Source organism: Ambystoma mexicanum, chromosome 9 (genome assembly GCF_040938575.1).
Source record: "Ambystoma mexicanum isolate Mex_15411 chromosome 9, UKY_AmexF1_1, whole genome shotgun sequence".
Lineage (NCBI taxonomy): Eukaryota > Metazoa > Chordata > Amphibia > Caudata > Ambystomatidae > Ambystoma > Ambystoma mexicanum.
Window position 1 is genome coordinate 557091988 of NC_090931.1, and position 27813 is coordinate 557119800.

The window sequence follows — 27813 nt, forward strand, 5'->3', positions numbered from 1 at the left end:
CTGTCAAGCAAGCAAAGGGTTCAAGTTGGAGAATGATACAGGATCTCCCCCTTTGAATAACATTGTGGAGACGGAATTCCCGGTGGTACTGAACCCCCCCACAAGCCTTGTAACATACCCAATGAGGCCACCTATTTTACTGAAGATGACTTGAAAAATTCCTTTTTCTCCATTCTATTGCACTCTGATTCTCAGTATCTCACTGCGTTTACGTATCGCGGGCAGCAATTTCAACACACAAGTCTCCCTCAGGGGTACTGTGAGTCTCCCAGCATTGCATATTGATTTAGGTAGCATACACATTCATTACATCATCATTCAGTATGTAGATGACCTCCTACTGCGCATTAACACCGAAGAGCAGTGCAGAAAGGACTCAGAGGTACTATTGACATTACTCACAGAAAAGGAGTACAAAGTGGACAAAGACAAAATACAGTATTGTCAGAAGGAAGTGGTATATTTAGGGCAAATTATATCATCAGCAGGAAAAAGTGTACCCTCAGAGAGAGCAACTGCAGTACAAAACACACCACAGCCTACCACTGGGAAAGAGATCCAACAGTTTAAAGAATTGTGTAACTATCATAGAGCGTGGATTTTTGTCTGCTCTAGCTACACAAATCCCTTGTTACAAGGGTTTAAAGAAGCACAGAAAGTTAAAGGGTCACTCACATGGACAGGAGAATTGAGCACATGTTTTCAAGAACTTAAGAATGCTATAAGTAATGCTACAGTGTTAGCAACCCCTTATTATACAAAGGAATTCTATTTGTTCTCACATTCCAATGGGGAAGTAATGACAGCACTGTTGACCTAGGCAACATCTATGGGACACAAGCCCTTTGCCTACTATACTACAGTAGGATTTTAGATTCGGTAATGCAGGGTCAGTTCCCTTGCAAACAGGTGTTAGCAGCTGCAGCTTTTGTGATAGAAAAATCCTCTGCACTAACCATGGGGCACTCCGTAACATTATATGTGTAGCACACAGTTATGCCATTCTGGAAAGGTCCAAATCAACCCTCACTACCCAAAGAGTGTTGGGTTATGAGGTCTTACTATCCAATCCTTCCATTCACATTATAAGGTGTTGCACAGTGAGCACTGCAACCTTCATTGCAATACCCATTTAGCCACCAGAGGAGGTACATGACTGTGTTGCATACAAAGGTCCAGAGGATGACCCAATTCCAGCAATGGAGGATGCACTCGAGGAGGGGGAGGTCCTCTTCCTTGATGGTCCATCTGCAATTGATTAGGCGACTGGACAAAGGCATACAGATGCTGCGGTAGTGCACCTCATTGTCATGATCTCTGCTTCCAAAAGATCAGGACTTGCCCGACTCCCTTGGAAGCAGACCCATAACCCCGGTTCCGAGTGCCAGCCAGTCCCAATTGGGACCTTTTGGACCCTGTCCTGGCGCCAGTGGCACCAGGCTCATAAAGATGCCCAGTCCCAGCGCTGGAAGCGCCGGGCTCATAATGCTTGGGTGGACTTACCTGCAGCAGACCATGCTGCTTACTTACCTGCCAGTTGAACCCCGGATCCTCTTCTGTTTGGGACTACTTTTCCTGTTGGGTGGGGCAGGAGCCACTCCCTAGGTTCAGAACACTGGAACTCTTCTGGAAAGCAGGAACTCTTTTCTTACCTAGGCGTGGCTGTGGAAGGAGACACCTAAGCACGACAGGAGGCTATTTAAACCACACCCGATGGATGAATCTTGCTTTGTGTTATTCTGCATTCTCTGCAGCAGAACGCTCATTGTGTCTTCTGCTTCTGATCCTGGGCCTAAGGAAACAAAGGCTTACCATCCTGGAATCCAGTCTTCAGCAGCACCTGTAAAGACAAAGAAAGAACAGGTTAGCACTACGGTCTTCAGTGGCAGCGCATCTCTTACCTGGTCCATCGGCTGTCACCAACGCCTCGCGCTGCATTCCGGCATCTGAAAGACAAAGGCTTACCTACTCTTCGCATGTTCCGAGGTCTTCGCACTGCATTCCGGCATCTGAAAGACAAAAGCTTACCAGCTCTTCGCACGCTCCGGAGGCCTTCGGCGCTGCATCCCGCATCTGAAAGACAAAAGAAGGTGCGTTTAAAGACATTGGGCAACTTTATTACTCACGTGCCATTACTTCTTCCCACGCCGAATCCAGTGGGTATTCCAGCACCCTTCAGCTTCTCTAAAGCTCCGAACTTGTACCTGCAAGATAAAAGGGACAGTTAGTGCGCATCGTGAAGCAGGCTACAAGCGCTTACCTACGTGCTTCCAGGCGCTTCTATTCCTCACGCGGGTTCGATCCTCAACTCTCATCAGCCCGCCATCCGCCATCGCCGGAACTCTGCAAAACAAGAGATACCATTACAAAAGACTTTTAAGACATTTGAAGCGCCCAGAACTTACCGTTCGTGCAGTTAACGACAGACAGCAGTCCTCTGAGGTCAAGAGGCCTGCACCCTTATCCAGTGAAGGAACTGGTTACGGCACCCTGCCCCGAGGCAGATGGAGAGCTCGGCGTTCACTTACCTAAGGTGAGGGCGTTAACCTTTGGGGTTCTACAGGAGAAGAGAAAGGGAAGAGGAGAGAGGCACCCAATAACCCCAGTTCATTAATCCCATATTTTCTATCTGCAGACATCTTACTCATCGAGTCAGACATACAGTGCACAGAGGTCCAGCCCAAAGAGCCAACTGTGTGTTACACATCACCTTTGAAGATACGGCATTCACCCAGTCAAGACCGGCGCCTCTGCGGGAATCAGGTGAGCGTTACAGAACACAAAGCCTACCGCAAAACTCCCACCCAGGCGCTATGGAAACCTCGGATACCGACCAACTAGCCCAGTTACTTGGGGAACTAAGAGCAGAAGTGCATGCAGCCCGTCAGGAAACGAATGCTCTAAGAAGGGAACTGATTATTTCCAAGGAGCGAACAGACGATCTCGCTAGACAATTGCTACAGTCACAAGACGGACAAACTCCGTTACCCGCATCAGGGGCAAATCTTCCTTCAACATCCTCTACGAACCCAGTGCAGATCAACCTACCTGGGAATGTACCTCTGGCTCCGCCCGAACGATTTTCTGGTGACCCAAAGAGGTTTGCAGTATTCATTAATCAGTGCCGGTTGCACTTCTTATGCCGGCCAGCAGCCTTTCCAACTGATCAAGCTAAGGTAGCTTTTGTGCTTTCGTACCTTAGTGGCAATGCGGCAGACTGGTCGATCCCTCTAGTTAATCAAGATGATCCGGTTCTCCATGATTTTCAAGATTTTCAGCTCAGTATGGAAAAACTGTTTGCAAGACATTCACAGGGGCAGGCCTTGGACAATGAGCTCCTTTCATTGCGACAGGGTAATCAAGACCTTTTGGCTTATATTGCGTCTTTCAACAGACTGATAGTGGAAACTCGATGGCCTGAGGACAAAAGGATTACGCTGTTTTATAGAGGTCTACGTGGAGAGCTCAAAGATGTGTTAGCCCAAGTAGTGAATCCCCCGCAAGACTGTTCGGACTATATTGACTTAGTCGTTCAAATTGACCACAGACTGCAGAACAGGAAGGCCGATCGTTCCAAGTTTGATGCTCGAGTATTTTCCAAACCACCAACTCCTACCAAAGGAGTAGACTCCGGGGAACCCATGTAAATAGGGGGCCTGAAAGGACCACTAACACAAAAGGAGCGGGAAAGGAGAAAACAGCTGCAATTATGCCTCTATTGCGGAAACTCGGGGCACTTTCTTCGAGACTGTCCGGTGAAACCAGCCAAGAAGGCAGTAGGAGCTGCAGTTACCAGGGTCACAAACTCTGAGCAGGGAATCGACCTCGCCCGACAAGAATAGAGGTCCTCTTGCCGAGCGTTAAAACCAGTTCCGTGACCTCGCATTTCGTGATACCTATGGTCCTCATTAGCCCTGAACATCCGGATCGATTACATGCGATTGAACCTTACGTCGACAGCGGTGCCATTGGCAATTATGTGGATCATGAAATGGTTTTGAGTATGAATCTGACTCTTTGTCCAAAGGCTGTAAAGGACGGCGTTACTACGGTGGATGGTACGGAGATAGCCTCCGGACCAGTAACGCATACCACCCAAGAAGTGACGCTAGTAAGTCAAGATGGACACCATGAGAAGATCGTGTTCGATGTGATCAAGGCCCCTCAGTTCCAGATTATTCTAGGAATTTCTTGGTTAGAGAAGCACAATCCTCAGATCGATTGGCGAGCAAGAACGGTTCAGTTTCCAGAATGTGTCTCTACTTGTCACCCTCGACCTGGTGTTGCACTGGCAGCAATTTCCTCGGAGGCTCCCCAGTTACCTCCTGAATACCTAGAATTCCAAGATGTTTTCCGGAAGGATCAGGCTAACTCTCTACCTCCTCATAGGTCTTATGACTGCCAGATAGACCTGATACCTGGATCTACTCCTCCTTGTAGTAGAATTTATGCCCTCACCGAGCCTGAGAATCTTCACCTCTGACAATACCTGGATCAATACCTAGCGAATGGGTTTATTCGTCCTTCCAAGTCCCCTGCTTCCTCAGCTTTGTTCTTCGTTCCAAAAAAAGAAGGGGACCTTAGAACTTGTATAGATTATCGCGCCCTGAACCAGATCACCGTTAAGAATAGATATCCGTTACCTTTGATCCCTGAACTCCTGGACCAAGTCAGAAAAGCATGCATATATACAAAGCTGGATCTTAGAGGAGCCTACCACTTGGTACGAGTAAAAGAGGGCGATGAATGGAAGACGGCCTTCCGCACCAAGTATGGGCTATTTGAATATCAGGTCATGCCCTTCGGACTTTGCAATGCCCCGGCCGCCTTTCAATATTTTATGAACGATGTCCTCAGAGAGCTCATAGATGTGTGTGTTGTTGTTTACATTGACGACATTCTCGTTTATTCTTCATCGGAAACTGAACATCGGAAACACGTGAAAATGGTCCTCGAGAGATTGCGTCAACACAAACTTTTCGCTAAGTTGGAAAAATGTGTTTTCAACGTGACTGAAGTTGAATTCTTGGGATTCATATTATCGCCTAGCGGAGTGCGTATGGATTCAAAGAAGGTCGATGCAATTCTCAAATGGCCATCGCCATCCTCCGTAAAAGGTGTTCAAAGCATGTTAGGCTTCGCTAACTTTTACCGCAGGTTTATCCCCGAATTCTCTCGAATAGTCCAGCCCATCACTGCCTTGTTAAAGAAAAACAAACGTTTTGAATGGTCTACCGAGGCGGAACAAGCTTTCCAGAATTTGAAGACTAGATTTATCTCTGCACCGATCTTAAAACATCCTCGCCCAGAACTCCCCTACATCGCTGAAACTGATGCTTCGAGCCTTGCCATGGGGGCAGTTCTATCCCAAAAGGACCCAGTAACCAATCAGTTGCATCCCGTGGCATTTTGGTCCCGCAAATTCTCGCCTCCTGAAATCAATTACACTATTACTGATAAGGAACTTCTAGCTATCAAGTCCGCCTTTAAGGCTTGACGGCATTATCTTCTGGGGGCCCGACACACCGTTACTGTGATTACAGATCACCGAAACCTGCAATATTTGAAAACCGCAAAAGCTCAATCCTCTAGGCAACTCCGTTGGGCACTATTCTTTGCCGAGTTTGACTTCATAATTACCTATCGACCTGGTACAAAAAACGGTAAAGCTGATGCCCTTTCTCGGATGGGAGTGGAAGAACATTTGATCAATCCTAAACCTGTACCTATCATTCCCGAACAAAGAATTCTAGGTGTAATCGCCACACAATCCATAGAGGAAGTTAAGGATAAAGCCAGGCTACTGGTAACTCCAGCAGACATACAGAATTGGCATCTGCAGGGAAAGGACTTTACAGTGAAGGACAACCTATTATATTTCCAAGAACGGTTATACCTGCCCAGCACAGATTTACAGAAAAAGGTAATCTCTTGTTATCACGATTCTTTAATGGAAGGACATCCCGGTATGACCAAGACCTCGGAAAAGATCAAGCGCTACTTCTGGTGGCCGTCTTGGAAAAAAGATATCAGAGACTTTATAATGTCCTGTGGAGTATGCGCCCAAAACAAGAGTCAAAAGGAAAAACCAGCCGGCCTCTTACGCCCTATTGACATCCCGCCTCGCCCTTGGCATACGCTTTCTATGGACTTCATCACCGATCTACCTCCATGCTCCGGATACAATACGATCCTAGTAATCGTGGACCTATTCTCCAAGATGGCGCATTTCATTCCACTCAAAGGCTTACCAACAGCAGCAACTCTGGCCCGAGAATTTCTCGAAAACATCGTCCGACTGCACGGTTTTCCTTCAGTTCTATTTTCGGATCGAGGTAGTCAATTTATTTCTCATTTTTGGCGAAGTTGCTGTCGGTCGGCTCAAATTGATGTGAGACTTTCGACCAGCCACCACCCTCAAACCGACGGACAAACCGAGAGGACCAATCAAACTCTGGAACAGTATTTGCGCTGCATGCTACAACAAACTGAATAAACTTGGAAAGATATCCTTTGGATAGCCGAATATGCCTACAATAACTCTGTCCACTCGGGAACTGGGAAGACCCCGTTTTTTCTTTTATACGGTAGTCACCCTCGAACCTCGGAGTTGGATCCACTCCAAGATCTTGGAACACCAGCAGTAGACCACCTGCATTCTACAATCACCCAAGCCTTTAAGGAAGCCGTTTCTCACCTTCAAAGGGCTAAAGAACAATACAAGAAAGGAGCAGACCAACATCGGAAGGAAGCCCCCCAATATCAAGTAGGAGATCAAGTCTGGTTATCCACCAAATATCTACCTCTAAAAGGACCACGCACATTCAACCCAAGATACCTTGGTCCCTATTCCATCACTACCATAGTAAATCCAGTAGCGGTCAAGTTGGACTTGCCCCCTCACATGAAGATACATCCGGTCTTCCACGTCTCTCTATTAAAACCCGTGCAACCTCAAACCCGACTAACTACATCTCCAAAACCTATTCTAGTTGATGGAGAACTCGAGTTTGAAGTCAAAAGCATCCTGGATTCCAAGATCTCCAAATCTAAACTATTTTACCTGATTGACTGGAAAGGCTACGGTCCCCAAGAAAGATCCTGGGAACCTGCAGAATATGTCCACGCGCCTCGTCTAATCAAAAGATTTCATCGAACATTTCCTAACAAGCCCAAACCCCCGGAGAAGCCCGGTTTGGGAGGGGCCTTGAGGGGGGGGGTGCTGTCATGATCTCTGCTTCCAAAAGATCAGGACTTGCCCGACTTCCTTGGAAGCAGACCCATAACCCCGGTTCCGAGTGCCAGCCAGTCCCAATTGGGACCTTTTGGACCCTGTCCTGGCGCCAGTGGCACCAGGCTCATAAAGATGCCCAGTCCCAGCGCTGGAAGCGCCGGGCTCATAATGCTTGGGTGGACTTACCTGCAGCAGACCATGCTGCTTACTTACCTGCCAGTTGAACCCCGGATCCTCTTCTGTTTGGGACTACTTTTCCTGTTGGGTGGGGCAGGAGCCACTCCCTAGGTTCAGAACACTGGAACTCTTCTGGAAAGCAGGAACTCTTTTCTTACCTAGGCGTGGCTGTGGAAGGAGACACCTAAGCACTACAGGAGGCTATTTAAACCACACCCGATGGATGAATCTTGCTTTGTCTTATTCTGCATTCTCTGCAGCAGAACGCTCATCGTGTCTTCTGCTTCTGATCCTGGGCCTAAGGAAACAAAGGCTTACCATCCTGGAATCCAGTCTTCAGCAGCACCTGTAAAGACAAAGAAAGAACAGGTTAGCACTACGGTCTTCAGTGGCAGCGCATCTCTTACCTGGTCCATCGGCTGTCACCAACGCCTCGCGCTGCATTCCGGCATCTGAAAGACAAAGGCTTACCTACTCTTCGCATGTTCCGGAGGTCTTCGCACTGCATTCCGGCATCTGAAAGACAAAAGCTTACCAGCTCTTCGCACGCTCCGGAGGCCTTCGGCGCTGCATCCCGCATCTGAAAGACAAAAGAAGGTGCGTTTAAAGACATTGGGCAACTTTATTACTCACGTGCCATTACTCCTTCCCACGCCGAATCCAGTGGGTATTCCAGCACCCTTCAGCTTCTCTAAAGCTCCGAACTTGTACCTGCAAGATAAAAGGGACAGTTAGTGCGCATCGTGAAGCAGGCTACAAGCGCTTACCTACGTGCTTCCAGGCGCTTCTATTCCTCACGCGTGTTCGATCCTCAACTCTCATCAGCCCGCCATCCGCCATCGCCGGAACTCTGCAAAACAAGAGATATCATTACAAAAGACTTTTAAGACATTTGAAGCGCCCAGAACTTACCGTTCGTGCAGTTAACGACAGACAGCAGTCCTCTGAGGTCAAGAGGCCTGCACCCTTATCCAGTGAAGGAACTGGTTACGGCACCCTGCCCCGAGGCAGATGGAGAGCTCGGCGTTCACTTACCTAAGGTGAGGGCGTTAACCTTTGGGGTTCTACAGGAGAAGAGAAAGGGAAGAGGAGAGAGGCACCCAATAACCCCAGTTCATTAATCCCATATTTTCTATCTGCAGACATCTTACTCATCGAGTCAGACATACAGTGCACAGAGGTCCAGCCCAAAGAGCCAACCGTGTGTTACACATCACCTTTGAAGATACGGCATTCACCCAGTCAAGACCGGCGCCTCTGCGGGAATCAGGTGAGCGTTACACTCATAGACGGGTAGATGGGGAGTATGAAGTAGAAATCGTAAGCAAGGTCTTTCCTCACTGGTGGATATGTAATGTCCTAAAGTCAGACAACAGGACTCCCTGTTTAAACAAATTATTTAAAGTGATTACATCCCTACCAGGGATTAAACATAAATGTGTGCTCAATTTACCACCCACAAGCCAACGGATTTGTGGAATGTCTTAATGGTTTATTGAAAAAAAACTGTCAAAGTTGTGTCATACACTACGGAGGAACTGGCTGCATTGCCTTTCTCTGGCTCTGTTCAGCCTTAAGAACCAGCCAGGTAAGGACCATCACATATCCCAGCACAAGATAATGACGGGAGAAGGGTTAAACACACCTGCAAGCACTGCATCAGATGCACATAGGGCAGGCTAGATTTTGGGGGAGGAGTTTCAGGGGTATTTCAGGGATTTAACAAAATATTTAAAAATTATTTCACAACCGCTTGCTCCCAGAATTAAAATAACAGCTGCCATGCCTATGGTCAACCCAACATCTCTACAGTTGCCTCAGCTCTGTCGCAGTGATTTCATATATGTGCGATCCTTCGTGAAGAAATTAAATGACTGTCGGCACAAAGGCCTTTTCAAGGTGGTGTATGCCACCCCGTTTGCTGTAAGAGTTAAAAACCCGCATACTTGGGTCCACCTATCTGACGTTCAAAAAGCAACTGGCACAGCCCTACCTTCTGCAGACCCCCAAGGACAGTGATATTAAACAATTAATGTAGTGACTTTTATAGTGACATTCTTGCAACAGATGCATACCGACGGGCATCTTGACATGAACTTTTCCTCTTCCTCACAGCTGCCAGGATTAAGAAGTATTTCAATGTATATATTGTCATGTATAGGATGCTTCTGTCTCTGTCATTCCTCTATTGTAAATACTTTTATATGATTTGTGAATATAAAGGGGAGGTATAATAATAACATAGAAACATCAAATATAGGGATGGCAAAAAAATAAAAGGGAAATAGAAAATTAAATGGAATATAATGAATATAAAGGCGTTATTTTTAATACAGTTTTGGATGTGCATCACCCTGAAACAGATAATATGTGGTACAACCACATGAGGGAGGTGGAAAAAGCAAAGCCAAATGAGAGCTACGATATATTTGCACTCTTATACCTCATGCAACAGGCACACCCAAACGGTTTATTCCGCAAGAAATGCCATCTCTTGTAGACCAATGTTTAGTGCACCTGGCCCATTGCAGAGTATGAAGCCTGTTTCAAGGACATATGGTCCAGGCAGTCATAATGGATAGAGTTGAATGCGAGTGTGCCAAGAACAAAGAGCAAGCATAATGCCAAACAAGACCACTACTGCAATTGGAAGGTGCGCTGTTTTCCAATGACAGAAAGGACTAGTGAGCTGTGCAGCGGGGGGTCTACTGGGGTTCTCAGAGGATATAGTTGCACTTCTCAACCAGAAATGTTCTAGAATTTGGAGCACCTGTGTGTCAAACCTTACCTGGATCAAACTGAACAAAAAGCCTGCTAAATTGCAGACTCTGAAACACCTCTCCTTTTGGTTCAGAGGAAATGGCACTACACTCATAGGCACAAATGAAATGTGCAATAAGACTGTTTATTCCCGAAGTGGCTAATTGCACATTCACATTGATGCTTCTCTGCTGCGTGTGTGGACAATACGCTTAATCCCATCTTCTCTCATCTTGGAGAGGTGGCTGCTCGTTCACCACCTTGAATTCAGCCAGTCTCATAGTGTCTAACTCGCATTTGACCGTCATAAACGTGCCACCCCCCAACTGCAACCGAACCCCCTCCCCATCAGCATGCTCTCCGCTCACTAAGAGCCCGCCGACAAAAGAGATCAAATCATTGGTCCCAATACTCCTCTGACAACCTCAAAGCAGTTACAGAACAATTCCATCTGTTTACAAAAATTTAAACATTTGTCACCTCCCTCCTTGTGCCTGGCATTCAAACTGCAGCCAATGCAAAGTGGTTACAGATCACGAGGTGGGGTATGTTCCAGATATCGGACCAGACAGAGCAGGGTGTCAATTCAATAAAAACAGAATTGCGGGCTATTCGTCGCATGACCCTCCAGAACGCTATGTTTTAGATTTACTTAGGTAATGGAAGGGGGCATGTGCAAGAAGATAGGATCTTTTTGCTGTAGTGCACATACCTACCCCCAAATGATGCAGACAATTGATCTCTAACCCATGCCATAGGGGCCCCTCCACAACTTGTGGATTGCCATGGAAAAGGAGGCTCGATTGAGTGCTGAAGACTGGTTCAATTTAATGTTTTCATGGGCCCAGTTTTGGCTGGCGGTAGCCGTAAAGGTGCTGGTTTTTATGGTAGTAATTTTTTTTGTAATATTTTGTTTGTGTCAAATGATTCTACGGTGCTTCTCCTAGACACTGCTAAGAGTGCAATGATGATGCTTGTGTTCATAATATCAGGTAAAGCTGCTCCCCTCACCAACAACGTCTACACACAGACCAATAAGTGGAATGGTGGCGTACAGCACAGAAAGGTAAGAGTAGAACAACCAGTTGGTTCCCTGGGGACACTGCTCACCCCCCACTTGATCCAGAAAATGATGTGGAGCATTGGGTGGATTTGGCATGAGTGATGTTGCTTCATGACGTGTACCCCATAAGAATATGCTCGGATGGGGGAAAGTTTACAACACGTGTGCAAAGTGTGGGTGCCCAAAGACAATGATTATAGAAGTGAAGCTGGTTTAGTAAATGGAGTATTAACTGAAGGGGGGAGTGTTGGGATGCAAGTGCAATGTCCCAGTCAGGCTAAGAGATTTTGATTGCGAAAAACAAATTCGTAGGCAGCCTACTGCTAGCTGTTCTCATTGGGCATGGCAGAATGTGCATGTACCCATTTGTAGTTAGCTTTGACACATATTAGAAACACTATATCGCTATACAGAAAGAGCAAAAATGTATTCATGTTGTTGTTACAGAGGTTAAATATAGGTTGATGTATTTTACATTTAGCGGTAGTGTACAGTGTTCTGTCTTAAGGGATGTGTGAGTAGGTAGCTGACATAGTTAGGAGTATGATATGGAGTCAGGGAAGTGTTGCAATAAAGGCGAGGTCTGGGGGCTGAGGTAGAAGGAGTTCCCGCCATGTTGGATATTAGGGCATGCTACAGAATGTGTTTGTGAAAGTATGAGAAACAGCCCTAATGTGGAGCTGCGGCTCCGTCCAGTTGATCCTGAGACAAATCCCCCTACTTTCCCCCCAGAAACAAGTTATGCTGTCAAGGTCACATGCAACTGCAGTGCATTGATAACAGTTGAGTCCAGCTGCAGAGTTTGGAGGAGCTGGGAAAGGAATGTTGGGTCCAGGGAGGAAGTGAAGGAATGCGCCTTTTGAAGGTTGGATTCATGTGAGCAGGACATGGGGTTCTGTGATGCAAAGAGGCCTTGTGAAGATTTGGAGCACTACTACCCTCACCCAAAGAGTAGTCATCCTATTTGAACTGCAGGCGCTGCACTCTAGGGATCAATAAATACGCAAAATTCAAACATAGGAGTGGTGTTTACTCACTAAAGAAATGTATTATGTAACAATGTACCTGGTAGTTAATCAAGTCCTAGTGACAATATAGTAGGTCACGTGTTTTAGGGGAATGTGTTTTAGATAATGTGTGACCAATAGGGTAATGGACGATAGGGGATAATTAGAATTGTGTATAGGTGTTAGACAAGGGGGAGTGCGGGATCATGTTGTAATTTTTATTATGCATAGTTTTCTAACTTCTTTGGTTGCGGTGAGCTCTGTTAGTTTGGTTCTACTTTTGTTTTCCTTGCAACTGGTGCATCGATTATTTGGCTTATTTGAGCTATTATTTTTGTTAATACTTTTTATTGATTTTATGAAGGTAGCAACAAAAGGCAAAGATAAGAACTTACAATCAAAAGATCAAATCACACACAAATAAGACAATTAATGGCACCCCAATATACACAGATCCTCCCAATACTTAAGCAGTTAAGGCAAATGAAATCTAGCACATACAAATATGGATATGGAATTCAGTCATCAGTTCCCTCATTTATCCTAATTCTTGGCACATTTATAAAGATACCTTCAGGAGCTATAGTGCCGCTCCTCCATTGACATGCAGTTTTCCACACTTACAGATTTTGGGGGTTTCGTTTTGTTGCTCATATCGGGAGTAGGCTTTTCCCTATTATGCTGAGCAGAGAGAGCTTTGGGTCGACTGGTAAGGGTTGGCCCAGTGTACTAGACATGCTTCTGTGAACTGCAACCAGGATCCCTGGATTTTTAGGCATAACCAAATCATGCAATAGACGGCACTCACTGCGATGTGGCATCGAAAACAGTAGAGGTTCAAGGCGCGTCCACACTTAAACAGCAAATCCCTAGTGTAGTCTACTCTGTGTAGAATTCTAAGTTGCACCAGCTTGATCTGAGCCAAAATAGCTATCTCTTGTGGCTCCATCAGAGCTTCCTGCTAGCCTTCCTCCTCAATAGACCCAATATCTGACACCCAGTTCTGTGTGAGCTTAGCCATAGACCACAGAGAGAAATTGAGGACAACTTGCTACAGAGTCGAGATTGCTTTTTTGGGAATTAATTCCAGATTCAAGTTGGCCTCTAAAGGCTTTTGGTCAGGGCAGTCGTAGTTCCCTCCGGATTGTGCATGCATGGTGTGCCTAAATCGAATATATCATAACTTGTCCAGGGGTGACAACTCAAGCTTGTTTTGCATTTCAGTGAATGTCAATAGCCTACCATTTTGGAGCACCTGTTCCAACAGATGTATATTTTCCCCCAGCCAGTGTCTAGCAAAATCAAGTTTGTGGAGTTCTGGCAACTCGCAATTGTTCCATAGCAGAGTGTGCAGGGCAGCCCGACCAATCCATCCCATTGCCACATTGGTGGCTCGATGGACACGGATAATCTGTTGAGAGGCCAATGGAAGTGTTGCCATTGCATTGTCACTGTGTAGTGTCTGGGGGATTGGCCAGACTCAGCCAATCCCGCTCAAGTCTGATATGTAGGATTGTCATGTAACCATTTGTTAGCCACAGCCAGTAGGCACACCCAGTAGAATTTGTTGAGGTTCACAAGGCCTATTCCACCCTCCCATACTGAGCTATACAGAGTGTGCAGTGCGATTCTGGGCTGTGACTGACGGCAGAGCAGTCGCCTCACGGCCTGCTCAGCCTTGTGGCATTTCCAGTGTGGCATCGCCACTGGGGTGTTCTGGAGAACATGTAGGTATCTAGGAAGGGTCATCATTTTAAACATGGCCGTTCGCCCTAACAAAGAGAGGGCGAGTGCAGCCCAGAATTTAGTGTCTGTGAGGGATCTCCGTGATCGGTGTAAGGTTATGTTGAGGGTAGGATTCAGGATTTCAACATATTCCAATTCCTAGGTATTTGAAGGAGTTGATGGTAACCAGGAATGTACAGTACTTTGGCATCACCTCCTGCCCCTCTCCCTCATATCCTGAACAGTTTTGACTTATTCCAGTTGACCTGGAGCCTGCTATAATGTTTGTAAATGTGTACTCTTATGAGCTATTGTTGATATGTTTTCTATTGACCCGATGATATGTGGAAATAGAACCTGCTGGGAATTACTGCTCTTTAGGCAACCTCAAAGATGAGCCTTGGTGATTTTTCCGTCAGTTCAACTTCTAGTCTGAATGGCCACATTTGCCTTCCCTGTGTTCCTTCTGTGCCTTATCCTAAGGAATTTTTAGAATCTCCAAGGGAGCTAGAGGTCCTTTTCTATGGTGGCAAATAGTTTCATAAGCAGGGAATCAACAAAGACAACAGAACAAATTGAGGGACTTTGTACTTGGGGACACAAACCAAAGAGTACAGTGAAGGTATAAGGGACAGACATGTTACTGTGCTGCTTCTTCTCGTGAATAAAAGCAAAGTGACTTAGTAGCTAATATCACATTGCCCCTTTAATGGGGGAACTTGTTAGAACAGGGGTGGTCTTCTATTGTAGGGAGACAGAGTGCAAAAGAGGTAATGGAATGAAACTACAAGGGTACTTCTCTCTTGCACAAGACAAGGTGGCAAGCAATCTCTTCACAACTTGTGGATTTACGTTGAAACTCTATTTAGGATCATGTGCTAGAGAACAGTGTTTCTCTATTGTATGCCAGCAGGGAGCACTGAAGGGTGAATGACATGAGAAACATGTTTAGAAGTTCCTGCATGAATGTTGACTTCATGGTTCTAGAGACTAATGAACTAAGAGGGAATCTTAAATATCAATGAATTACCATTGTTTCCAAACATTCACATCAAACAAGATGTGCGTCAAGCCTTGCAAAGTTTCGGGGACAAGCCAATTCAAACATGTTTTCTGTCTGATGCACGAGCAGTGTGATCTGCATGCAACATGATGGGGAGTGACGCTTACCTGAACCATGCTTAGGGCACTTGTTACTGGAGAATGTGATCAAATAAGCTGCAAAGTGGAACAAAGCAGGCAAGGGGAATAGCTGGAATATGTTGGAACAGAGCTGAGTGGGAGCAAAGAGGGACTGTACAGGAATCTGGTCTACAAAAAAGATTAGTGGAAACGGACACTAACAGCAGAATGGGTGAGAACAAAAGGGCACAGAGTTGGAGGGTCACTGTAGTCTGCCCCTTTGATCAGAGGCATTTTCAGCAAGGCAATGTCCGTCAGGTGGCTTCACTGCCATTTCTCTGCTGGATATGCTGCAACAAATTTACAAAGTACCAACAGTGGAAACACAAAGCCTACAGAGATCATGTCTGATGTTGAATAACTAGCGCGGAGGACTGAAGTTTTATAAGAGGGGCTATTATATACGTGCTTACATTGGGTCCCCCTTGCAGGGAATGCACAACAGATCAGAGATGTGTGGGGCAATTACCTGTACCATACATTGACTATCCCTTTCAAATTATGCACATCCTGAGTCGCAAACTGAGGAAGATGCTGTGCCCTTCATACACACCTTCTGACTTGTTCGCCTGCACATCATTCCTGCCAGTCTTGGAGCAGTGTGTAATAGTGGTTGAGTGTGCAGATGCAAGTCACTTACAGACATTGCAATCCTATCTTGCTGAAATGTTTTTTTTTCTGCGTGGAATTGTTTCTGCAATTCTTACCTCTCTATCTGGCTTGTGAGGCTTCATGAGCTCAACAGCTTGTCCTTTCCTGACCAGCATCACCTGGGAGTCCCCAAGCCAGGCAACATGCAGCATGTTCCCTCTGATGAACGTCACCACACCAGTAGTTCCACATCGCATCTTCTGAAAGGTGAGGGACAGCAAAAGATACATTTATTCAACACGGCATTTCAAATAGCACATCATGCACTGTTTTCATAAATGGACGCCAATATGTCTTTTAACATGTTATTGTTAAGAATTGAGCAACGAAATCGGTATTTTTTAATGTATGAGACGCCATAGGAGTCGGTCGCTTTTTTGCTCTTTTAACAGTATTTTTGATACTACAGGACGAGTTTTGAAATTATTAAAAGAAAAGGCAAGGACCACAAACGTGCAAGTAGAACACAAACTTGTTTTATACATGGGCTGGTTTTGCCCTGTTTCAGTCCTTTCTTTTCACTAAATGGAATTGGTTTGGAGGCGCCTAGAGCACGCTTGGTTTGATGTGCGCAGATCTTTTTCTATGTCAGCCAACAGTCGTACTGAGCCACTTAACTTCCTGACATTAGCTTGATGTGTCCTATGGGACTCCACGGGAATGGGGACTAACATTTTCCGGCACTAGCTTCCCGGTTGGCTGGGAGTTGTAATGTCCCGGTGGCGCTGGGAAGCTAGGTGCCGGTAAAATGTTACAAGTCCGGCGGCAACCCGCCGGAAGCACCGGCAGGGTTACTGCCAGACTCGTAATGAGGCCCTCTGTTGCCCTAAGGGCTTTCACTCACTCCTCAAAAAAGTCAGTCCTGTTTAAAGCAGCAATGTCTCCTTCCTAACTTTGCATTGGTTTATCAATGGGTAGAGATCCTCGTCTCAGGAGGATAACTCGGGGGCAACGTGTTCGCCTTGGAAGCAAAACAACACGGAGCAACACAGGTTCGGTCCCGGGTCCGCGCTTAGAAACCTCTGGGTATTAAGCGCGTTATAAATAACCTATAATATCACATATCATATCATATATAAAACTGCCAAGGCTCAGCACAATCTGCAAAGCAATACTGCCTACCCATTTCAGATCCTCTGCTAGCCCTGCACTCTAATTGTAACCCCCTTAGAAACACCCCACTGCTTCCCAGCAAGGTTAGTTTTCCGCTTTATAAATCCCATTGACAGCCCTACAGATTAGGGGTGTATCTGCCACTTTTACTCCCTAAAAATAGGCAAATTCTCCCCAAAAATAAAAATAGGGAGTAAAAATACTCCCAACAAAAATGGGAAACAGACACATCAGAGAATGTCCCACTGCGTTCATCAACACAGCCCCATGGATATAGTTGGACCAGTAGGACATGTAGACCACAGGAAGAAACTATAATTACTGCCTGATCTGAAGAGATAAAAAGTACCTTTCAATGGGCATGAATAACTCTTACAAAACCTTTGTTTTACAGGTAAAACATTTTTACTTGCCAAATACACTCCCACTGGGAATGGGACTTACGTTTGTACTCCCTAAAACATAATTTTACTCCCAACTTTATTTATTATTTATTTGGATTTATAAAGTGCCAAGCGGCCCGGGGGCATCGTGGCGCTGTTACAGGATATTCATTTATGACATGGTACAGATAAATCATGGGCAGTGGTACAGGTAAAAGCATGACAGCGTTCCAAAGCTTACATAGGAACGGTGTTGTAAGCAGTACATTTGGCAGTAGACTAGTTGAAGAGATTAGTTTTTAGGACCTTCCTGAAGGTTGTGAGGGATTGTTAATTTCTCAGGTTGCGTGGGAGCGCATTCCAAGCTTTTGGTGCTAGGACTTCAAAGCTTGTGCCGCCAGCTTTGGCTCTGTTGAAGGATGGGACGGAGAGCAGGTGAGCGTATTGGTTAAGTTTTGGTCTGTGTGCCGGGGCTTGGTGAATTCTTTCTGCTAGGTATGCCAGGGCTGTCAAGGCAAGGCATCTGTGGGTGATGGTGAGGGCTTTAAATGAAATGCGTTCCTTGATAGGGAGCCAGTGGGCGTCTTTTCTTGCCTGTGTGATGTGCTCTCTCCCTGGGATGCTGAGGGCAGCCCTGAGGGCCCTATTTTGTGCCATTTGAAGTCTGTTGATGTTATTTGCTGAGATGCCTAGGAATAGGATGTTACAGTAGTCATGTTTTGCGCCAATTGTAGCTCTCGCTATGTTAAGGCAGTTTTTTGGTGATAGGTGAGGTTTTAATGCATTTATGATTTTAGTAGTAAGTGCAGCTGAGGATGAGATGGCACTAATTTGTCTGTCCATTGATAAGGTGGAATCTAGGAAAAGAGTGTAAACAGGGATTGCACAGGTTTCGTCAGTGCAGCAAGAGGCAGGTGCAAGCATTACTCTCTCAACCTATAAAATGAAAGCTCTGCCAAAGATATGAGCAGAATATTTCAGCCTTTAGGATGGGCGATCTAAATGGAGAGGGACTCCTCTGGTTCACAGAAGTTGCATCTGGGCAGCATATGGGAAATGTGTGGCAGAGGTTCACCTTGCACTGCAAAAACCTGAAAGCATAGGGTTGAAGCAGCACATCAGTGGTCTCTTGCCAAGGCTGTTGTTCAACTGTTGCCAAATCAAGGGAATGTGACATTACTGCTCAATCCTGAAGATCAGACGCACCTCTGATGGGAATCCCATTTTTTCAGATTCAACACAAGTGCTCTGGAGCAAGCATGTCTATGGCCAATTGGATCCCTATCTCTCTCACTGTGCGCCCCCCTCAGGTTGAAAGGATGTCCAGAATGTCACTTGGCAGTTGAACATAGCAACCTCATGTAAAGTTTGTATGCTATCTGGTACTTGGGCTTCCTACCTTTAAAGGTGCAAGTGGTGGGTTTTATATCGCTCTGTGTGCAGAAGGGACGAAGAAGGGAGAGATAGGTTGTGTAGCCGTGCGTGCATGTGGTTCACCGCTCCTAGATTTACACTAGTCCAGGGAAGGAGTCCTGCAGAGTTCAGATGGTTGTTGTGATGGCTGCATTTGTGTTAACTATGCAGCAAATTCCTATCGTCCAATCGATTAAATAGCCATTGATGCTGATGCGATGACTCCATTCTTTATCTGCTAGCAGAGACCACCTACGTGCATCAGCTTCATTGGTCATGGTGAGACCCTACTGGGTCCTCTTAATTTGAGGCACAGCGCAGCTAATCTTCTTTTTCAGTTCCTTTCACAGGCTCAATAATAAGAATACACAAATAGTGATAGTGACAAAGACCTCTCGAAGTTGTCCTTTATCCATGCCCGCATACCGCAGATGTAAGCATTTTTTTATCTTAAATCATCTTAACCTTGCCTCCTCCTTTGGGGACCCACTTTAAAAGGAAGTGATTCATTATTGGCCCTGGAGCTACAGACCTTTTTTATGGGTTCATCTTATTAGTGTTAGGGGCCACTGTGCTATCAGTATGAGTTCACCGCTACTACTCTCCAATGTACAGGACCATTCACATCAACACTGTACAGCTGAATACAAGAGTCACTGAAAGCATTTTACTATCTATTAAGGGCATGAGCACGTTGGTCTATAGAGAAACAAGGAGGCACACTTAGGCAGTGTTCCTAAATATCTTTGGCTAATAGTCTTAAACAGGGTGACCCATGCACTTCATGACTGGAAACTCTGCAATATGGTTTTGGCAATTCTATTTCCGCCTTGGGATGCTTTGAGGATGGAGGATTCTAAATTAAGAGGTAACTCAATATGACCTCTTTGCCTTCCAGATGAGGGAACCCCTCCAGCCCCCCCAAAAAAACGAAGGTTTAAAGAGGACAATAACCGAAACCATTTAAACTTGAAAATGATCCCATATACCCCAACACTAGGTCTACCTTTCCTTCCCTAAGCTGTATCCCTTGCCTGCAATCCTCTCTAGGCCCCTGACTCCACGTCCCTCCAAGTGCACAGTAGGTAGTCTATCCTAAATGTGTCCATATTATTGTATTATTGCATACTATTACTGCGTACGTTCCAACCAGGAACAAATTACCAAAAATCACTTTACATAGAGGGGAATATATATGGGGAAGGCACAAACTACAACTGAATAGCATCAGGATTTATCTGGTGGGCTACTATCTGAAAATTGGAGTTTAACTCTTTAACTTACTGTTCAATCTATTGACCACAGAGTGCATATAGCAGCTTCTCTGTGTATACCCCCAGAACCGGACAATATTATTAGTGTGGAAATTCCATTCACATCAGAGTGTAGAGATGTGGTGGATTTTGATTCAAACGTTTTATCGACAGTGTCCTGAAATAAAGCGGGGCAATGAACAAACTTGCTAGTTCTGACATTAGCATTTGTTTTAACCAATTCGATATAATTCTCTCACAAGATCTTGGACGGGTATTCAACTAGATAAACGCATAAAAACAACCTAGGGGTAGATATTTTGGTGGAATGGCAACGTTTACTAATCCCATGCTTGAATTTAACACTGTGACGTTACATCCACCCGTGAGTTTTGTGCAAGTTGTGAAAACCCGGGCAGAAAAGTATGATGAATTGATATTTGTTAATTTTTACAAGTCTGCACAAATATAATGAAGAAAGTTGTTTGCTGATGTTTAAACGCCTCTTTGATGACCAATTGTTCCAACACAACGAAAGAGGCAAACAATAGTCTTTGTGGGAGGGGATTTTAATAAAAACATGGGTAACGGACCCAAACCTGATTTCTTTGACAGCATGAAAGATAGGTTGCAAGGTATCCCGGTACATTGTACGTTGGATGCCTGCATGTGTGCGAATGTGCTTAGGTTCCATACCTGTGAATATGAATGGGGCCTTAGATCCACTAATGGATGAACCTCAAATATCCCGTGGAACTATACATTTAGAGGTAACCAGGGTAATTCTTCTAACAACTATTTCTGCTTCCCAGTTTCACATTGGAAGCTGATAAAAGATTTATTTTTTTGTTGAAGACGTTTTGAGTGACCACCCCCCAGTTGTCTTCAACTTTAAATGGCTCTGTACTAAATTAACTATTAATAATTATTTGCATTTGACACTAACAGAAGTAAACACAGCGAAACAGAATCTAAGATGGAACACAGTTGACAAAATGTTATTCCAGCAGAATATATTTACATCTAATTTCTCACAGTTCAATTGTATTCTAAATACAGAGGTGGCAGACCCTCTGGTACTTACTAACTTCCACAACCGACGGTCCAATATCCCAAATGTGTTCCAGGATAGCCATACTAATTCAAAGTATCCCGTAGCCAGGGGATGGTTCAACAAGGGGAATGCAGCATGGCTAAACAAAGACAGCTTTCATTATTGAAGAATTCTCAGAAAATATAAATGATAAGTCTCAGGACAAAATACTAAAAAGTTATTGCAAATCGTAAATTGGAATTGGAGGCCATCATGTGGCAAGAGTTGCCAGAAGCTCTCGCTGATAAGAACACCAAGAAATGTTGGGAACTGGTGACTCAGGGCCCACCACATAAACGCAAGGGAAGACTGTTGAAACAACGGTCCCAGGCCAACTATGGGTTAACCACTTTGTGTCATTATATAGTGCTGTTTCTAGCTCAAACAAACGGGATACCTCCTTAAATAATGCCGATATAGTGACCCATAGTTGGACCCATTAGGAAGACTTGTCAAACTTGGAATTCCCCATTAGGGAAATAAGGGAGTCTATAGCTAAATAAAAGCCTAAACGGTGTACCAGCAGATTTGTTTCGAGCAGAGACCGATCTGTGAGCCCCTGTCATAACTCTTAGTTGTAATGCAATAGCCAGGACTGAATTGATTCGGAAATTAGCTATAATCCATCCTACACACAAAAGGGGGACAGGTATAGCACGGCCTCATATAGACAGATTTCATTGTTAGACTTGTATTTTAAAATCTTTGGTTTTGCCCTTCAGACAAATATAGAGAAATGGGTAACAAGTAATCATATCTTATCCCATATACAATTGGGATTCTGCGCAGGCCTGGGTATGTGTGAGCAGCAAGCATTGAATTTATATCTGGTCGTAGCTAAATCAAGTGATCTTGACTTAAAAGTCAATGTGGGTAATTCTGCAGTTATGGTCTGTCATTTAGGCAAACAGCGAATTAAAGTTCCATTGATGCATATTAATAAAAATGTAATTCCTTGGGGTCTGAGGATTTGACTATCTATGCATACCATTCTCCCCAGGATTATCGGGATGATGTCCAACTAGTAAGCAAGTTAGCAGGTTGAATCAAGCACTAGGTGGGCTTGCCCGTTTTATGAAGATGTACATGGTCCAACACCTGATCCTGATTATGAAAGTATATAACAGCTAAGCTAGTTCAGTGGCCAAATATGGGGCTTCGTTTTGCAGGGTTTCTAACGTAGCAGACCTACAAGTCATGGAGAATTACTTTATTAAGACATGTTTTTGACTGCTGTGGTCTGCCTCAGGTTATGGTGCATACTTAGAGTTGGGCTTCACTTTTTTAGAAAATGACTGGATCCACCGACTGACATCGAATTGCCTGAGTATATGGAGTAATCAAAAGGCTGGGCTAACTCAATGTACGAGAGAATTACATGCAGCTCAGAGGGTCTGCTATAGATACCATTTGTAACGCCTCTGTCCCAGTTCGAATTACATGGACGTTACTGAAAACAAACTCGGGTCCATAGCTGACCGTTGGATTATTTCTGGCAATTTGGGTGAGCCACAGGACAACTTGTAAAAGTATCTAGTCCTTGCCAAGATTCTGGACTCCTTCCCACTTCAGTGGTAGGAGGGGTAGATTCAAAAGATTACATATTGGAAGACTGAAAAAGTGTAGGACCAAGAAGCGCTTCAAGCAGAAAGGGCGTTGAGGAGGCATTAGCTCTGTAACAGGCATCCTCCCGACAGCATTTACAGAAAATACTTTAAGGAGCTGAAGGTTCAAAATTGTATGTATATTAACCTGATAGGAAAATGTTTCAAGAATGTTACAGGTGGTGCCTTAGCTTTGGGATACTAATACTATACTGGCTGTGGCAAAGGGCTTTTCTTGAGTTGGTTAACACAGAGATACACGAGGAACAAATCAGCTTTGTACGTTTTCGGCTTGTGGGAAGTTCTTTAACTGGTCTGGTACTGATGGATTCCAAGTCTTAAAGGGAAAGGAACACGTTTTCTCATGCTTTCTTGTTTATATTGCTTTTTGTGGACTAGCATTAGAACCAACATTATTACCTCCAATTCATGGATGTTCTACAATAAGACAATTCTAGGCAGCAGCCTAGAGAGTCAACAGTAGAGCTCATGCATGTGAGTCATTTTAGCCCTAAAAACATCAAATCTGGCCCGATCGCAGTGGAGGGCAGCTTAAAATTGAACTTTGCATACATCTAGGGACCTCTCTGAGCCTGGGGAGGGAGGACTACCAGGGTTTACGCCAGATAAATGGGGTGTTGGAGTTTAGAGGGCCCCAGTCCCTATCCCTTCAACATTTGCCTGGTTGCATGCCATCAGTGCCACTCTCCATCACCCCCATGACTCCACAGCACCATTCTGGCCAGCACCTTTCTCTTTGACTTCTAGGATCTACAACATCAGCATTAGGAATGGGACAGCCAATGAGCATCCAGAGAAAGACCATCTCAAGCGAGAAAGAGGCAGAACGAACCGCAAAGCACCTTTCACAAAGCAAGCTGCTGAGTCACCCATCTCAAGTGGAACAGTGCAGTCAGTCTGAGCATGGAGAGCTGCAGAAAAATCCACCCACCTTGAACAAGTGACCTCCGACAGCATAACACTAGCAAGAGTCAGGGCGCGGAGTGCCCGGGAGGACTCATATGAACGACGACATGATGCTCACCTGCAGGGGGAGCTGTGAAGTGGGACCCTCCCGAAGCCATGACCCTTAAGCAGCCTGGAGACCCTCACACGAAATTGGACATGAACTATTGCAGGCTGTCGTTGCTGGAGACTGGCGGTCCAGTGGATGGAAAAGGGATAGGGTTTAAGACACCTTTTGAATGTTTGTCTGACTGAAACACCTGCCTTGGAAAGAGGACAGTTAGCATTTGGCCCGTGGGACCAGCAGAGGGAGGGAGAAAAGGGAGGGCTAAAATGAGTATAAAAGGGAGGGTAGGAAGGTGTGGGTTGTTCAGATGAGGTCAAGGGAGGAGCAGGAGGACCAATAGACCAGTCGGAGGAAGGACAGAGCAGAGGAGCATGGTGAAGAATAGTTGAAGGAGTGTGAAAGGTGAGGTATTGGTTGGTGGGAGGGAGTGGTACTTAGGTTTGAAAGTGTGTGAAAGGTGTGCGAGTGAGATAGTGAGAGTAGGGTGTGAGAGAAAAGATGACTGGGGAGGTAAGGAGGGTAACTGAGGGAGATGATCTGGGTGGAGCGAGTAGTAGTGGGTGAGAGTAGTAGTCGAGAGGGAAAGTAGTACATCTTTTTTTATTTCTTAATTGTAATTTAGGTTTGAAGAAATAAACTTTTCACAACAGTTAATAGAAAAAAAGTAGTGTGGAAGGGAAAGTAGTACATCTTTTTTACTTCTCAATTGTAATTTAGGTTTGAAGAAATAAACCTTTCACAACAGTTAATAGAAAAACACATCAAATATTGCAATTGAATTACGTTCCACTTGAAGCACCTTTATACAATTAATTCATCAAATCATCGAAAATGTCAAACAAATGCATTAAAAATCTGGTCAAGTTTTAAACAAGAGAAACTTGACGACCGTCCATCATTCTATATCAAAGAAGCTCACTTGCAAAGTTTGTATAGTTATGAACAAACTTTGAAAAGTAAAGGCTCATAATCTCTTTTGTTACATGGCAGACAGTAACTAAATGTCGTAATGTTTCTATTTCTCACTTTGATTTGCATAGACTGCAAGTTTTTTCCACTCAAAAAATAAACCTAGGCCCCAATACTTCAAGGGGGTAATTCATAGAATTTTGGTGCAAAAGTGGCGCACGCGGCTGGCACACAGTGTGCGCGTGCGGCAGTCTGCGCCAGCCGCGTGTGCCAAAATCCATTTCTGCGCACAGCGTATTCATGGATTTTAACATCCATAACCAGCCGTGGCGCAGTGACCCGGCAGCAGCGCCAGTTCCGCCCCCAACCCCGCCCTGTGCACCATGAACAACGCACAAATCCCGTACATGGCGCACAGGCCAGTGGACCAGCATACAGCCCCCCAACCACGAAAACGTCTGTAAAACTACCCGCGCACCCCTCAGAATACACGTACCCCTCTCGCGGTAGCAAGATCGCGTGTAAAACTCCCCGCACACCCCTCCGAATACACGTACCACGCTCGCGCCAGGTAAATTGCATCCAAAAAGCACACCCTGTGGCGTGGGCTGCCTCTGGGCCATGCCCAGGGTGGATGGGGTGCCTGCATGTATTTGGGGGGTGTGCGGGAAGTTTCACATGCGATAGGCCCTGTGCGAGCGGGGTACGTGTATTTGGTGGGTGCACGTGGAGAATCACATGTGATAGGCCTTGTGCGAGTGAGCTACGTGTATTTCGGGGGTGCGCGTGGAGAATCGCACGCGAAAGGCCTTGTGCGAGCGGGGTTCGTGTATTTCGGGGTTGCGCGTGGAGAATCACACGTGATAGGCCTTAGGGAGCAGGGTACATGTATTCTGAGGGGTACGCAGGGAGAATCGCACGCAAAAGGCCTTGTGCGAGCGGGGTACGTGTATTTCGGGGGTGCGTGTGGAGAATCGTACGCGATAGGCCTTGTGCGAGCGGGGTACGTGTATTTCGGGGGTGCGCGTGGAGAATCACACGCGATAGGCCTTGGGGAGTGGGGTACGTGTATTCTGAGGGGGGCGCGGGGAGAATCACACACGAAAGGCCTTGTGCGAGCGGGGTACGTGTATTTCGGGGGTGCGCATGGAGAATCACATGCAATAGGCCCGTGCGAGCGGGTACATGTATTTGGGGGGTGCGCGTGGAGAATCACACGTGATAGGCCCTGTGTGAGCGGGGTACGTGTATTTGGGGGTGTGCATGGAGAATCACACGTGATAGGCCTTGGGGAGCGGGGTACGTGTATTCTGAGGGGTGCGCAGGGAGAATCACATGTGAAAGGCCTTGTGCGAGTGGGGTATGTGTATTTCGGGGGTGCGCGTGGAGAATCGCACGCGAAAGGCCTTGGGCGAGCGGGGTTTGTGTATTTCGGGGTTGCGCGTGGAGAATCACACGTGATAGGCCTTAGGGAGCAGGGTACATGTATTCTGAGGGGTACGCGGGGAGAATCGCACGCGAAAGGCCTTGTGCGAGCGGGGTACGTGTATTTCGGGGGTGCGCGTGGAGAATCGTACGCGATAGGCCTTGTGCGAGCGGGGTACGTGTATTTCGGGGGTGCGCGTGGAGAATCACACGCGATAGGCCTTGGGGAGTGGGGTACGTGTATTCTGAGGGGGGCGCGGGGAGAATCACACACGAAAGGCCTTGTGCGAGCGGGGTACTTGTATTTCGGGGGTGCGCATGGAGAATCACATGCAATAGGGCCGCGCGAGCGGGTACATGTATTTGGGGGGTGCGCGTGGAGAATCACACGTGATAGGCCCTGTGCGAGCGGGGTACGTGTATTTGGGGTTGCGCATGGAGAATCACACGTGATAGGCCTTGGGGAGCGGGGTACGTGTATTTTGAGGGATGCGCAGGGAGAATCACATGTGAAAGGCCTTGTGCGAGTGGGGTATGTGTATTTCGGGGGTGCGCGTGGAGAATCACACGCGATAGGCCCTGTGCGAGCGGGTACGTGTATTTGGGGGTGCGCGTGGAGAATCACACGCGATAGGCCCTGTGCGAGCGGGGTACATGTATTTGGGGGTGCGTGTGGAGAATCACACGCGATAGGCCTTGGGGAGCGGGGTACGTGTATTCTGAGGGGTGCGCGGGGAGAATCACACGCGAAAATCCTTGTGCGAGCGGGGTATGTGTTATTGGGGGGTGCACGTGGAGAATCGCACGCGATAGGCCCTGTGCGAGCGGGGTACGTGTTATTGGGGGGTGCGCATGGTGAATCACACGTGATAGGCCCTGTGCAAGCGGGGTACGTGTATTCCGAGGGGTGCGCAGGGAGTTTCACACGCGATTAAGCTGTGTGAGCGGGGTACGTGTATTCTGAGGGGTGCGCTGGGAGTTTCACACGTGAATTAGCAGTGTGGGTCCTCCCAGGTGTGCCTTCTACCCCCTCCCCAGCCCCTGCAGGCAGCCCACACCACAGGGGACTACCCTGCACCCCTGGTCATGTCCCGTAGGCAGCCCATCCACCCTGGGCATGCCCCCCAGCCAGCCCACATGTCACCATGCACTAGTGAGCACCGACTCATGTCCCCCTGCGCCCCCACCCATCCAGCATTGATGGGCACCTGCCAGCAGGCCCCGACTCATGTCCCCCTGAACCCCCACCCATCCAGCATTGACGGGCACCTGTCAGCAGGCTCCGACTCATGTCCCCCGGCACCCCCACCCATCCAGCATTGATGGGCACCTGCCAGCAGGCCCCGACTCAAGTCCCCCCCGCCAACATGTCATAAAAATGCACATTCATGGGCCTCATGTCCACCAAAATCCCACTGCACGCCACCCCAGTCTTGAGAACAATTAAGTTTCCCATCCACCCCACACTGAGAGCCCTATATCATGATACAAACCAAAAGTCAACTATGTACATCAACACATGTCCGTCTCACACACACACACACACACTGGGTGCCAGTGATTGTGTAAACCCACATTGTGACATGCAGTAAACCAATGCGCGAATACCACACATGGAAGTAATGAATCAAAATGTATTTTGCACAAAGTGAAGGTAATGGAATGAAAACATGAACATTATTTTAAACAAGAAAAGAAATGCATGTCCAAAAATGAAAAAAAGAAATGAAGTCTCAATCCAAAGTAATCCAAAAGAAAGTTAGTCCAAACTCTCCGTCCACCAAAGCA

General features: G+C 46.2%; 1 protein-coding gene across 1 annotated transcript in view; it reads right to left on the reverse strand.

Moving 5' to 3' along the window:
• Positions 1–27813, reverse strand: part of PPM1E (protein phosphatase, Mg2+/Mn2+ dependent 1E) — a 1271820-nt gene that overhangs the window by 88234 nt on the left and 1155773 nt on the right. Inside the window, exon 5 of the mRNA XM_069615159.1 lies at positions 15856–15999. Within this exon, the coding sequence (XP_069471260.1) occupies positions 15856–15999 (144 nt within the window). The remainder of the gene's footprint in view (positions 1–15855; positions 16000–27813) is intronic.